The 15,872-nt window shown below is 42.0% G+C and overlaps 1 protein-coding gene across 10 annotated transcripts in view; it reads right to left on the bottom strand.

The window, feature by feature from the left end:
• ptprsb (protein tyrosine phosphatase receptor type Sb) overlaps positions 1-15,872 on the bottom strand; it is a 109,046-nt gene that overhangs the window by 73,788 nt on the left and 19,386 nt on the right. For 5 of the 10 annotated variants that reach the window (XM_033650624.2, XM_078173239.1, XM_078173240.1 and 2 more), the window contains exons 3-4: positions 9,531-9,679; positions 6,843-6,984 (exon numbers count right to left, since the gene is read on the bottom strand). In XM_033650624.2, the coding sequence (XP_033506515.1) occupies positions 6,843-6,984; positions 9,531-9,679 (291 nt within the window). The remainder of the gene's footprint in view (positions 1-6,842; positions 6,985-9,530; positions 9,680-15,872) is intronic. The other 5 variants (XM_078173238.1, XM_033650626.2, XM_033650627.2 and 2 more) reach the window with 1 other exon arrangement.

The raw sequence follows: 15,872 nt of genomic DNA, 5'->3' as shown, positions 1-15,872 counted from the left end.
TAAGCTGAGATATGTGTCTGAAAAATAAGTTAACTTTCCTTGTGTATCACTCTGTGTATCCTCTCTAAATGTGGAGGTTTTTGCAGGTCCATGAATGCAGCACTGAACCCTCCATGAGCTCTTCTTTGCCTCAGCAGCAGTTTGTAGAGTTTGAGTCACTGGGTCAAAGCTGATCAGATCTGATTGATGGATGAGAGAGGCAGCAGCTGCTACAGAGGTGAGTGAAAGCAAACTTTTAGACCCACTGCCACTAACGCTTACTTTCAATGCGCCATTCTGCTGCTCTGCACTCCAAGAGTGGTAAGCCATTAATAACAGAATGGCATATATACTTCAATAGTGCTCCTAATGAATGGTCCAGCTCCATAAATAAAAAATCAATACGTGGCGGTAGATGTTGTTAGCATGGCAGGCCACCACAAATAAATGAATGTTTGGGAATCCCTGCGTACTACCCGCATTGTCATGATTCAAAGCTGGGTGAAAAACGGCAAACTACGCCTTTAAGCAGCAGATCGTCACATGTGTGAAAATACCACAAGCAAATGTTCTAACAATTAATAATCACTGTCAAGATTATTGTCCGTTTATTCCCAGACTACTGGGTTGATCATTCGTTTCATCAAGTGACACAAAATAATGAAAAAATATCCATCACAATTTGGCCCAAAGTGACGTGTCCAAATGGCTCGTTCAAGGATTCAAAATTAAGCAGGAAATTCTCACGTTTGTCTCATGAGCTGGAATCAGCAAACGTTTGGCAGTGTTGCTCACACACAATCAACTAACAAAGTGTCTATCATGAGCTCATCATTTTGGTTCATTTATATGTAATAACCGGTGGTTTGATGCTGCCTGGGCACCTGGACTCCTGCATCAGTGCTGTCTTTACATTAAAGACCACAATGGAAATAAGTCTGGACATTTTACTGTAAATGAGGAATGCAAGTAATGTATTATACATAGATAGACACAGACAGACAGACATGTAAGGCATGCTAACACACAGCAGCAGACTGGCACTCTGGTTATCTGTATATCTGTTCTGCAGATATACAGATAACCCAGCAGACAATAGTTCCTGGACACCGAAGAACAGTTCACTGGAGAGGAGAAGAGGGGCTACAGGTATTCAGCCAGGCTCCTGGATGAGTCAGCGGCTGCTTGAAATAGATACTGCGGGCATGGCCTTGATCACACTTTTCTCCAAATGAATCATTTATCAAACACAAACACTGCTGCACAAAAGTACCGCTTATGTTTCATCTCCTGGTTAAATTGATAAGACAGCCTATGGAAAAATGCGCCATGTGTGTATAAACACTGTGTGTGTCAACAGCTTTTGGGGGAACATTGGCAAGGACCGACCAGTATTGTTCCCTGGAGCTTTGTGTTTGTGTGTGTTTGTGTGTATCAAGAGGTGGAGAGCTTACATTTTGGCCTGGTTATGTTTGCAGAAGGGCAATCAGGCCTCGTGCCCAAAACCAGTCGGTGGAGCCAACCGAATCTGGGCAAATATGCAATTCATGTGCCCGCGTGCACACAAACACACAACTCCTAGGACACACACACACACACACACACAAAGTCAAACACATAATGCATATGATGCAAACAAACAAACAGGGATCCAGGTTTCCTTTCCCTGTCTCTCTTTGTGTTTCCTTCAGTCACCCAAAGACAGATTCACGCACGCACTAGCACCCGTTTCCCCGCAGAAAATCATCATTTGTCCTGGTTAAGAAACAGGTTGCCTATTTATCTCTCAGTTCATTTCAGCGGGGAATGGCCACGTGGATGAAAGAAGCCTGAATAAAAGGCGATCTCAGGGAGCCTGATTCAGGATTAATCTGGCAGCGCTCGGCAGTCTTCAGAGGCTGTAATGCTTTGACTCCTATAGACTGCAGGAGGGCTGAAGGGGAGCACTTTAAATGCTAATGGGCCTTTATGATAATAGGACACAATACAATGCAGAATCGGACTGAGTATCGTAGATGAATCCCATCGGAAACCCACGTGTGTCCCCGCTATCCTGAGCTCTCCTCGGCAGCCGGAGACTAAACACACAAAACATGATGATCCCACACATAACACTCTATTACATACAAACATGCATGAAGACTAAGAGAAAGGAAAAAAGGAAGGAGGGAGTAAGAAATGTGCAGATGAGGGAGTATATATGATGAAAGAGCCGGTTCTCCACTCAAGGAGTGTAATCCTCTTGCAGGCTGAGTTGATACTCTCAGTTGTTTCCAGACCGAAATGCCGCTTGAGCCGCCGGCCTGCCAATGCAGCAGACGCCTGGGGGGAATCACTGATCTGACTCTGTTGTTCATATGAAGGGTGTTTGCCGTGGTGGCAGAACATCTCTCCTCCCCCTTCTCTCCCTCTCACCCCCTTCCCTCGCCCCACTATCCCTCGCCTCCCTTTCTCCTAAAATGGGACACTGGGAGGTGAGTATAATCAGGATTACTCTGCACAAACCAGCCGTACACACACGCAGATCTGCACACACACACACACACACACACACACACACACACACACACCCATAAACAAAGAAATCCATGTGCATGCATTCACACACATACACAGCTGCAGCAATGAGAATCTCTCGTCCACCAGAGGTTTTCAAACATGCAGAACTGCAGATATTCACATCTCCTGAAGGCGGAACAACACAACTGCAGTGTCCATAGAAAAGAGCAGTTCGGGTGGAAAGGGGATGGGGGGGGGGGGGGGGTGAGGGTGGTGGGGGGGGCCTGTGAAGCTGCAAAGGGAGGAGAAGAGAGAGACAGAGAGGGAGTCCAGATAGACAGGGAGGGTCAGGCAGAATAGATGGCAGCGAAAATGAAAGAATGAATAAAACAAGAGAGATGAAATTAGAAACGGACTTCGCTGTGGGCCAAAGAGGAGGCTGCCGGAGTCAAAGACAGACAGATATAGTCAGGGAAAAGAGAAAGGAGCAAGAACAGCAGGTAATGGGGTGGGAAGGGTGATGTGGGATGATGATAGTGAAGGCACAAAAAGTCTCCCTGACCATAACCTACCACATCTCCATCCATTAGGCAGCCTACAGAGCAGTGGCTCATATCCTGTGGCCAGCCACAAGCCCCTCACACTGTCCAACACTGCTATTAGTGTCTGTCAACCATTATACAAAATGATGACATGAAACACATCAGGGGATGAAAAGACTTTTCAAGGGTCTGGTCAGTAATGGAAAGCCTCCTTTCTACTTCAGTGGTTGGTGGACCCTTTCTCCAATGAACTGTGTTTTGAAAAGACTGAACCAAACACAGGTTTTTGCAGCATTCTTGGATGACATGATCTACCGTACAGTACATCACTCCACCTGGTGTGTGGCTTTTGGAGCACATAGTCAGAAGCACTGAGTTATATTTTTTCAGAAATAGAGTTGTGAAGTGGGAGGAGGCGTAGAGCAGTAAATGTAACAATGTTTTTCTGCATATATGTTGTTAGGTGACAGGCATTTGGAGCACTTCCAGGGATAGGACAGGCTTGAAATCATCAGTACAAAAGATGAGCAACTGTGTTAGAAAATATCTGCTTCTTTGATTAAAAATATTAGTAGACTCCAAAGGAGCTTCTTGGCGATAAACATCAATTACAGAGCTAAAAATTGTGTTGCTTGGACCCTAACAGGAGGCTACTAGCACACAAATCTAAGTTCAAGCTTTAGAGAAACCTGATAATGAATTCAGCAATTTAAAATCAGTTTATCTTCCGATTCTGGGTCAATCTCAGACACATTTGGTGACAGTGGTGTATTGTTTTGCTCCCAATTGCAATGATGAAGCGTTCTGAAATTGGTACGGCTCTGATTCGCACCACTGACTGGCTTCCTCTCCGCAGTGATTGCTGCTGAGGCTTATTGAAATTGTAATGTGTGAACCATTTGTCATGCAAGTTGACAGGAAAAACATGATTTTTTTTAGAAACATAAAGCTACAGTATAGTATCCTCAAATTATGATGGACACTCCTGTGCTTCTGTAGCAACAAGCTTTGAAGATATTTTTAAAAGAAATCTAGCGTGGTACATATCATTTTAGATTACGTTATTAACATATATATGTTGTGATGCAATATTTTTTTCTTGACATTCAACTACGAAATTATTTATGGGTAAGATAACAAGAAAGTCAGATCTGTTTCTTGACAAATCCAGTGAATTAAAGCTTGTCATGTTTGCTGAATCCACCTCACGTGAATAAAAACAACCGATCAGAGCAAAGGTGTCTATAACGCAGCTGTCAATCAAGTAGCATGGCAGCGCTAATCAAGTATGACTCAAATGTTTCCAGAAACATATTTTAGTGCACTGTTTAGCTGTAAAATGAGAACGTTTGTGACCAGATCGCCATATTGGTAACAGTTGAGCCAAAACAAAGCACCGCCCACCAGCAAGAGCAAACGTCCTCAACTAATGCCCAGTTCAGACCAAAGATTTGTGACGAGACGAGTTGAAACAGGCAGCTACTTGCAATGCGCCATTCTGCAACGTTCTAAAAACCTGGCGGTTCACACCAATGCAACTAAATGAGACGGTGTATCATCTCTATGCAACAACTCTCTGTACTTCTGTTCTGATTTCCAGCTTCTCAGGCTTATTTTGTGGCTGAATATGATTTGTAGCTTTTAAAAATATGAATGAGGATAGTTATAGTGAGAAACTGGCTACAGCTGCACTTGTAGTCGTGATGAAACGGCAAAAAACATAAACAAAATGAGCATCAGATGGACTGTATTCATAGTAAATATGCCACAATAATATAAATAACCAGCGCATATTAATCAGTCGATGAGAGTCACGGCATATGAGTGTGAGGAGGCATAAGCACATACAGTGAGCCACCATCCGACACCAGCACACTGTGAGGAAGGAAACAGAGGGCTCAGTGTGGACAGAGCACATGCCGCAGCAAGCGAACACACCGTCTGCGGTCAATTTTGACTTGACAAGCGGACTTCACTTGAAGCTGATTGGCTGTTGAAACAGGTGACGTGCCTTATGTTCTAAAACTAGCTGAGTTGCAGGTGACACCATCAGCCGGCTCGTTTCGTTTCGTCGTGAATCTTTGGTCTGAACTGGGCTTTACAGCTAAACAGTACACTAAAATTTCTGAAACATTTAAGGTGCAAAAAATAACTGATGGCACCTAAATCTCAAATCATATTTCATCAGCGCTGCCTTGTTTGACTGCAGTTTATGAGCAGTGACTGACATGAGACTCCTTGGCTCTGATTGGTTGTTTTCCTTCAGGCGTGGTAGATTGTAGCAAATTCTAGGAGCACTGGGACAAACTGTCTCGGGTAACACTTTGTGGTTGCAGTGACAGTTTCAGAAAATATGACACAAAGTTTTTCTTATTAAAGTTACCAACTGTAGTTTTCAGTACATAAAAAAGGTATTTTATTACATGGATCTAAAAAACATCTAAAATCCAATATTGCAATAAAACAGCACTGCTCATTGATTTGCAACATTCCCCAAAATAACCCAGATATTGCAGCGATACCTAACACCAAATGGCAAAATCTGTCAGTTGACAGATTTTCATCATCTAACCAGTATACATTCTGTCCCCCAGCATACACAGTGAGACAAAGAACTTACGCTTAAGATCAACGCTGTTGCTATCTGCCTGCAGCCGTCTGTGCATCCTCATCCAGTGATTAAAAAAGTAAACTACAACAGCATGGCTACTAACAGCTCTGAATCTGGTTTGTGCTTTGGGATAAATATTTTGTCATTCATCACAGTCCTATATTCCACTTATCAGGTGATTAGGAAGAATCAAAGACAGCAGTTTTGTTTTGTTTTTTTTTTGTCACAGCGGGGACAGGGGGCGTCACGGTTCACAGCTCTCAGTAAGAGAAAAGTTTACACAAACAGGAAGAGGCACACGTGGCCGCACACACTGAGAGGCTTGCCCTGGAGGTGTAGTTTATGTGGTAATGTGCTTTAGATTGGGGCTGTGTGTGCAGAGATGACGGGCCGGGTAACAGATGGACAGGAGTCTATTCCCTGGGCTACCAGCCTTCTGCTTACCACACAGCCCTGCCAACTCCACAATCCTCATCCATCTCCTGTACTTCTACACCCCCTCCACCACTCCTCTGACATCCCATTTCATCTCTATTGTTTCAAACCACCCTGTTGTGTTGCTCGACTTATCCCCCCCTCCTCAGCCTCCATCAAACTCCTTCTCACCTCTCCTCGACCTCGTCCTCCCTATTTCTTTCTCTTCCTCAATTTCCCCTGGCAGAAATGGGTAGTCTGCCAAACCGAGGCCTAATCCCCCGATTTTTCTTCATGTAGTAACAGCCCAAGCAGCCATCCCTCTATTTCTTCATCCTTTCCAGCTGTGCTGGGCGAATGGCCAGTGCTCAGATCCCAGGCTTGGAGCCACATGCTGCAACTTTAGTTCATAGCATGTTGAAGCACCACATTAGATACGTTTCCCTCCGAGGAGACAGTGTACATTAGATTAACACCCTGACTCTGAAGCACAGCGATTACAACAAACTGGGATGCTGATGTACCCGTTAGCTAGCACGCTAGCTAGCCCTCAGTGTGGCCAGATCACGCTCGGTCGCACTCAGAGGGACTATAAAAAGAACAGTGTACTGCAGCCTGCTGTGAAGGCAGGGTGTGGCCTGGCTCTAATGTCACATCTACAACTGACAGCCCAGGGAACCGGAGACGACGGTTGAATCCAGGTGGGCGCACGTGAAAAGAAAGCACCACTCATGTGGAAAAGGATGGCGAACATGCGGGTGTGTGTGAGGGTGGGGGTGGGGATTTGTGTGTCTCACCTCTGATAATGGCCAGCTTTGCAGTGACGGACACCTCCCCTTCACTGTTACGTGCCACACACTCGTAGATGTTCTCATCGCGGGGTGCTCTGAGCGGTTGGATCCTCAGCACGGCACCTGCACCCTCATCAAACTCTACGGTCTGGACAGCCACAGAACCACAGGAAAAATACATTAATCACAGCAGAGTAAACAGATGGATTACTATAAGAACAGCAAACTGTAACGTTGTAAATCATTAACCTAGCACAGTTTGCTTTTATCGTACTAACCCATTTGTGCCCACAAATTTCCTTCTTGAGGTTCACTTGAGCACAAATCTGAAGAATATATTCTTTTAAATCTATCAACCCATTTGGCTGAGGAGTGAGTTTTTCTTATCACACTATATTTAGTCTTTGGGCACATGGGACTAGTGTTTTTTATATGTATTTCATTATCTTTTAGGAGAAAACAGTCCCATGTGCTCAAGTACTAAATATAGTGTGATGATACAAGGAGCACAATCAAGTCTTTGGTATCTATGAACTCATAACAAGCTGAATATTAAAAGGTATACAACACATACGTCAGTGTTTTTCCTATTTTTTCAAAAATCCTAACTTTGATAAAAGTGTGAATTTTTATATGATTTAAAAATTTCAAAGCCTCACTGTTGGATAATTGCCCAAAGTATGTCTGTACCAGATTTCAAGATTTGAGACCATTTAGAACAAATGTTGTGGCAGTTTTCCTTATCATACAAAACCAGGGGTGTCAAACTCATTTTAGTTCATGGGCCACATACAGCCCAATAAAACCATCACACAATAACCTATAAGCACCATCAGCTCCAATATATTCCCGTCTTTGTGTAAAGAATTACAAGTACATTCTGTAGATGTTCATCCTGTTACAAAACAGACCAACAGCCTGAGATGTCTTGGATGACTGGAGCCGTTGGCAGGCCACTTCTGGCCTACGGGCCGTATCTTTCACACCCCTGTGCTAAACAGTCTTTGGGCACAAGTGGGTTGATAATAACTAAAGTGTAACACTTTATTTATTTACTAAAGACAATTCCTTTTTCTACTTTTTACTTGCCCTCCCCTCCGCGAGGTCAGGCTCAGCTAGTCTTCCTGGAGCTGGTGGGGATTCAGTGTCTTTCACACAGAAACTTCAGCAGCGTTGATACTTACCAACACAGGGGGGCTCGAATGTGGGTCCTCTGGTGGAAATGCACTCTAACCATTAGGTCATATTAGTGCATCAACATACAATCAGGCATCTAATGTGATTAAGCTGCTCAGGGGGAATAACATGCTTGATAGCCTACAGCTCAGGACAGCAATATGTGCATTTCAGAAAGTGTTATGCAATCTGCTTCATCAGTCTTCTAAATTTCCCTCTAATTCTGTTGCAACGAGTTTGTCTTTAATGACTCCATTTTATGCTTTAATCAAATTCTGCTAACAGTGTTGTATTATTGTCAGTTTACAGAAATATTCATTTTGGGAAATACAGTTGCTATCTTGATGAGAATTAGCTGAGAAGACTGATCACCCGGAGCAGTATCAATCTTCTCATCAAACTCTCAGCAAGAAAGCATGTTTCACAAAATATTGAACTGCTCCTTTAAAGGCTAAAGTCTGTATTTTCAACCTGGATCCTATTTTCCTATGTTTTTTGTGTCTAAGTAACTAATGGGAAACACAATTTGATAGTGATCCAGTATTGAGTGAGACAGCTGTGAAACCGGCTGCAATGTAATCATTCTGGGCATGTTTGCACCGTCCATTTACACCCACTAAAAGTGTTTGTTTTGCCACTGACAGGCTCAGATTGTTAATTTAAGTGTCTGACAACATTATGGAGAGGAACCTACACAACCTAGACATTTTTCTTAAAGAGTAAGATTGTTTTTGTTCAACCAGAAACAGCCCTGGAATTGCTATCGCCAAACCCACCAGACTCCATAAAAAAAAAAAACAGTAATTTTAGCCAAGATTAGAGCCAACATGCTTTTACATTTAACCGTGTGAATTGAGGGTTTCTTTCAACCAAACCAGAGTTGGTGATTGTTTTAACAGCAGAAAGATAAACCACGACTGTATCTGTGAGTTTTATCTTATTTCTTTTGACTCTGAATGAAGTGGATTTTACAGTGATAAAATAACTGTTTTTTTAAATGTAGTCTGGTAGAGCTGGCAACAGCTACATCAGGGCTGTTTCTGGTTAAACATACAGGATCTTACCTCTGAAAAGAAAAGTCTGTCTCTATGGGAATCCTTTCTTTAATGCTGTCAGACACTTATAATAATAACTTGAGCACGTCAGTGGTAAAACAAGCACATTTAATAGACATAAATTGATAGTGAGAACATGTCGGCCGTGGCGGTGCTAATTGTTGTTCCCATTAGTCACTTAGACAGATAACATGAGAAAATAAGGTTCAAAAATACCATACATACCCTTAAAGAAACAAGGTTGTAGTATATCAAATGGAAAATAAAATAATAACCATTCATATCAATAGCAATATCTGATCTAGCAAGAATAAACGCTGCAGAAATATACTGTATAACCTAGACAGTCATCACTATTGTACACATTTATGACACATTATATTAATACATCTCTATCCCTGAATATGCTGCTTTGTGCATTGTGCTGCTACAGTAGGAGTTGACCATTGTGCATTGTGACAACCACCTCGATACGCTGGGAGTTGACCTTCTTGCCCTTCTTGTTCCAGAAGACGACAGGCTTGGGATTGCCAGTGGCCTGGCACACAAATGATGCCACACCCCCTGACACTCCGATCTGGTCTGTGGGAATCTTGGTGAATTTTGGGGGAGCTGAGAGACGGAGAAAGACGGGGGGGGGGGGGGGGGGGAATGAAAGAAAGGAAAAAGAAAACACACGCATGAAAATTGATCCTCTTAAACCCAGAGGGCGTCAGACTGACTCCACGGCCAGCAGCAACCCCCTGCTGACCACGCCCCATTTCACTGTCAGTGACCGCTCAGGCTGACTTGTGTTCTGATGGCTGCATGTTGTGCTTACTTCCTGGGTATCATCTAGAGGACATACTGAAGGACTTCCTGTGGGTCATAAATAAAAGATGGGGTTGGGCTTCAGAGGAACATCTCTCTCTCTCTCTCTCCGTCTCTGTCCGTCTCTCGCTCTCGCTATCTCTCTGCTTCCTCCAGTGCAGGCTGCCCTCGTACTGCATGCAGCACCGGCTGTCATGACACATGAGTGTTTCACAGGTAGAGGGAGTGTTGGCTGCAAATTCACAGCATATAATTGGTTTAAAGGTATAAATATCAGAGGTGTCATTTTGTGCTTGCATCCTCTAACACCTATAGGGGGATTTGCACTGGTAATGATCTTAACAAATACAATGAGTTTACCAATACTGTGTTCATTTCCAGCTCTGCCTCCGAGGAGAACAATTTCATCTGTTGTCAATGCATCTGATGTGGGATGTATAAGTGCAGTAGTTGCCCTCTGTAAGAAAATAGCAATTTCCATGTCCGATATTGAGCCAACAGTACTGAACCTATATTTTTCACAGTGGCTGAGTCAGATCAATCAAACAACTTCATGCACCCACCCCTTGCTATCTGTCTGTGGCCTGTTGCCATGGTGCCCAGCTTAACTCCTCCTCAGCTACAGAATAACTGCTATCCATCAGGGTGAAGTCAGGATGACCCTTACCATAGCAACCTGGATCCCTCCTCCCACTTCCCCATGTGTCTGGGTGGGTGAGGTCCTGCTGTGTTGATTCACTTCTGCTCTGAAGACAGAACAGGAACCAAGAAGAAGGAAAAAAAAAACCTGCCTATCAAATCATCGCTAGCGGATTCAAAAAGCCTGTTTGCACGTTTTTCCCACTTCTCCTCCCTTCACTGGCTAACAAGCCACGCAGACCACTTTCCAGTTTCACTACAATGTCTTGACAGTAAATGGAATAACACCACGTCAAAAGGCTTCTCTTGTGCCGGCTGCAATGTGTTGTGTGCCTCTAAAAGACCTACTCTGAATGTCAGAAATAAAGTGGTTTCATTTTATGCTTGCCATAATCCTCAACAGGAAGAAGCAAAAAGCTGGTACAGTATAGTCAATCAGAACACATTTATGCCCATTTTAGAACTCAAGAGCTGGATATTTCCTGCCTGTTAAACTTTTGGAAAGGCTCAGAGTATTGAGCAAATTGCCCTTTTCCCCTGCCAACAATGTGTGAACTATCAAAAGTCCAAAAAAATGTCATGGCTGAAAACCGTCTTCTCCTGGCTGTGGGGTTATGAATGAATTTAATGTGCTTCTTACGTCTTCTACATGGGTTTCAGTGGCTTTATGCTGAGTCCAAAACTGTGTTCTCTTAAATGTGCTTCAACACCAATCCTCGTGCAAAACCGACTCCACCGGCAATGTTACCACTTAAGCCTCTTCTGAAAGCCGGGGGAATAGCACTGCAAGGCACTGGCTCTAGATGGATTTGCACTGTGCAGAAACGTTATGATCTGCAGGTTCTAGAAAGCCACCTGGAAAATGAAGGACTAATGAGAAGCTCTGTTTCCTTAATAGCAGGTTTCACTCTGTTGCACTGGCCCAGGCAGGTCTATCACTGATCTACCACTGGCCTGTTTCTAATGAAACACCTTTATAACCTATAATCATCTGACTGAATGACTGGCTGACATACTGCTGCACTCAGATTTGACTGGAACCAGCAGGTACAGCGTAATAGAGTAGTTAGCAATGTGCCGGTGTCATGTGAACATAACGGTATTTGATACAGGTTTAATTTGTCATTAAGTTCTTTTGGGGAAATTAGTGTAACTCCTGGTGAAACGCTGCATTAACTAGTGCCTTATGGCGAACCAGCTGTGGTCTGACAAGCCTTTAAGCCACTTTTAATAATTCATCTCTTCCTGTTTGTGTGTCTTTGCTGTCAAATCTGTTTGCATCTCACAGCCAAATGTGTCCAGCAAAACAAATCCTCTGATACAAAGATGATGAGGACAGTTGGAGTAAGCGGCGTAGCTGAGGGATGGAAATCTGAATACAAAATTCAAAGGGTTTTTTCCGCCTAACTTCATTTCATGATTTTGACATTGTTAGCATTTGAAAATAAAATGTAGACCATTTTTGTGACGTAAGTGTTAAATTTATTTGCATAAAACTCAAACAATAATGGTCGGCCGCAGATAAAATCTCAGATAAAATCATCAGTAAACCACCGCACACTGAACTGAATTACTGTGATTTTACTAGGAGCAAACAACGCATTCTTCAGGTTTGCTTAACAGAATCACATAAGCACTCACAGATGTGCTAAATATACATGGGTCACAGTTATTTCACTTTTCTTTTTCAATATTTTGTCTTTGAAAAAAATGTGCAGTGGTTTATGTTGATGTTATTTACATTTTTTTCTTCAATTTTATTTAATAGGTACGATGCCATTTGATATAATATAATAATAATATATCAGTATTTTATCATTATTGTGATATAAGACTGGACATTGTCTTAGATCTTTGGTTATCTTGATCTCATAAGTGGTGTCTTTTCCTAGTTTTAAGGCTAAATTACAGTAAAGTAATGTAATTTTCTGAATTTACTTGACTGTGTTAGCTGTTCTATTAGTTGCCTTTACTCATTACATCCGCATTACTAGCCATGTTTCCATCAGCCTGTTAAGATGCGCATCTAGAAGTATTGCATCGGAAAATTATGATGGAAACACCAAAATCTGAATTAAAATCCCCTGATTCACACAAACTAAAATATGCTCGCTTTAGCCGGGTTTTGGTTGATTAGAAAAAATGTTGATTCGCAAAACGGGGGATGGAAACAGTTATGTTCGAATTAAGTCTGACGTAGCATACCTCTCTCCATGGTGATATCCACACTCCGGGTCGGGAAGGCGATAATGCATTTACAAGCTGGTTGCCAACCGCCAGAAAACGTAGAAGAAGAAGACGGCGAGACTTGTTTTGTTTCCAGTTCTGCGGAAAACTCGCGGGAGTTCGTAGTTTTCACCAAAGTCCGTACATTTAATGGAGACACACAGGATTCGTATTTCTTTTAATGCGCATTTACCAATGATTCGAATCACTTTTGGATGGAAACATAGCTACTGATGATTATTGATCAAAAATCTCATTATTCACTCTCAAAATTTGTGAAAGCACCAAGAGTCAACTCTACAATATTGTCGCAATATCAATATCGAGGTATTTGGTCGAAAAATATTGTGATATTTGGTTTTCTCCATATCGCCCAGCACTATTCTTACATAGCCAGTAATTTAACAATTACTATTCTCCTTATAAGGAAGACCTATTGCGAGGACAGTTGTGATTCTTTTGGGTAATTAGCACTTCTATGTCTGTGTGACTTTGTAGGCTTTAGTACACCTGCGATCTAGAATGCTCCCATCTGGTGCAGGGCTCAACAGTAAGGGTTGCCCAATTGCCCAGGGCAAGTCGAGTTAAATGCCACGTGGAGCTAGTAAATCTAGCAACTCACTTGCCCCATTGGGGATTAGCAATTGGTTAAAATGTATAAATGCACTGCCTCATTGGGCAAGTGGTAAAAAATGAATGAAACACATAAACATGACTAAGTTTATACTCTGAGGTGCTAGAAATCCTGGCGTGTAGTTGGGTGGCATTAGAGGATGTGGGCACAACTCAAACCATGTACTGCAGAGTTTGCAACAAACTGAGAGAGCAAGGCAAATAAAGCAGGGTCGTTTTTCAAAGGCACGTCATGTTGTTTTTTGAGAACAGCTAATAAATAGGGGCTTTGGACAAGTAGATTTCTGACCAGTTAAACCTGGTAATGGTGTATAAAAATCATTTAAATTAGATCAGCTCCGCAGAATGACCAGTGAAGAATACAGTGGAGGTTCACAAAAGAATTAAAAATGGAACCAATACTGTTGGGGCAGAAATCACAATAGATTTATCTTGGCTCAAGGAAAATCTGGATCCCAAGCATGACATTTCAGTGGTTCTTGGTTAGCTCTGAGTCATTTCTATTACATTTCTTCACTCTAATTTACAAGTTCTGCAAAACTTAATGGAAGAAAAAAGAAGTGTGACTTTCTTTATTGAGGACGCTGGGGAGATATGCGAGATGGAGCTTTTTTACAGCACTGTCTGTTCTGCAGAGATAGACTGTAGGTGGTCCAAAGGCAGCGATCTTCAATCCCACAGCGTTTCAAGTGAAAGTTATGTGTTGTGTAATTCTACCTCTTCACTGAATATAAAAATATTTCAGATATGACGCCAGTCTTCTCAAAGGATCGTGGCCTTAAATTGCTTACACAAATGGAAAATGAAAAATACATTAGACAATCCCCATTCCTAACAGTGAGAAGTGCTATCTCCATCTTTAGCCTACATCCTCTTTCAAGAAATCAGCTTTGGTTATAGTCACAGTGGTGACAGCTGAGTGTGTCTGAGCATGTGTGTGTGCATGGGTGTATGTGTGTGGACTAACTGAGGCAGGAAATCTGTGGAAATGTTGTAATCAAGGAGATGATGAGGAAGATGCTGATGGGACCTCCCGGCTTATCAAACATATTAACAATGCCACAGTCCAGCGCTGCTGTACTGGCAGGCCTGGTTTCACTCCTTGGACACACACACACACAAAAAGATGCGCATGCATAAATACATTCACATGTATTTGCCATTGTATATTACATTAACAATAGAGCTGTGACAACTGGTCAATTAATCAATTAGCCAATGGACAGAAAATTAACTGTCAACTATTTTGATTATTTAAGAATCATTTTGGTAATTTTTTTTAAGGAAAAAAAAGCCAAACATTTGATGGTGTTGTGCTTCTTAATTGTGGAATTTTGATGCTTTTCTTTGTCATACATGATACTAAACTAAATAGCTTTGGATCTTTGGACTGTTGGTTGGATCACATATATCATGAAGATGTCACCTTGGGCTCTGGGAATTTACTCAGGGAATTATTATTATTATTACACTATTGACGAAACAATTAATCAGTTAATTGAGAAAATAACGGGCAGACTAATCAATAATGACGATAATCGTTAGTTGCAGCCCCAATTTACTGTTAACAATGTCCCTGCTATCATTCAGCTGAGAAAGAGACAGAGACCAAGAGAAAGAAAAGGATAGATCGATAGATAGATAGATAGACAAGGAAAAAAATAGCTAATAAGATAGCTTACTAGCTAACTAGATAGGCAGATAGCTAACTGGCTAACTGCGATAGATAGATAGATAGATAGATAGATAGATAGTTTTGCTTACTAGGTAACAAGATAACGTTAGCTAACTAGCTAACTAGACAGACAGACAGACAGACAGACCGATAGATAGATAGATAGATAGATAGATAGATAGATAGATAGATAGATAGATAGAAAAAAATAGCTAATAAGATAGCTTACTAGCTAACTAGATAGGTAGAAAGCTAACTGGCTAACTGCAACAGACAGACAGACAGACAGACAGATAGACAGATAGATAGATAGATAGATAGACAGACAGATAGACAGACAGACAGACAGATAGATAGGGTCCATGCCATTGGTTCGACAGCCCATTGGTTCGACATCCCATTAGTCTGACTGTCCACGGTGCTGAACGGCTTGCGGCGGGTGTATGGTGCGCCGCAACCGGCTTGAGGCGGAGCAGGCTCACGGCTTTCTTTTTCATTTTAACCCACACCATGATCTTTTCCTAACCCTAACCAAGTGTTTTTTGTAAACCTAACCAGACCTTAACCACAGGGCATCATGATGATTTCGGAACGGACTTCGGAACAATGAGTTTAATATGATCGGAACAATGGGATGTCGAACCAATGGGCTGTTCCTGATAGATAGATAGAAAAAAATAGCTAATAAGATAGCTTACTAGCTAACTAGATAGGTAGAAAGCTAACTGGCTAACTGCAATAGACAGACAGATAGACAGACAGATAGATGTCTATCTGTCTATCTGTCTGTCTATCTATATAGATAGATAGATAGATAGATAG

Source organism: Epinephelus lanceolatus, chromosome 12 (genome assembly GCF_041903045.1).
Source record: "Epinephelus lanceolatus isolate andai-2023 chromosome 12, ASM4190304v1, whole genome shotgun sequence".
In the NCBI taxonomy this organism is placed as follows: Eukaryota; Metazoa; Chordata; class Actinopteri; order Perciformes; family Serranidae; genus Epinephelus; species Epinephelus lanceolatus.
The sequence above is the reverse complement of the archived record's forward strand: the minus strand, read 5'-3'. Positions and strand labels throughout refer to the sequence as shown.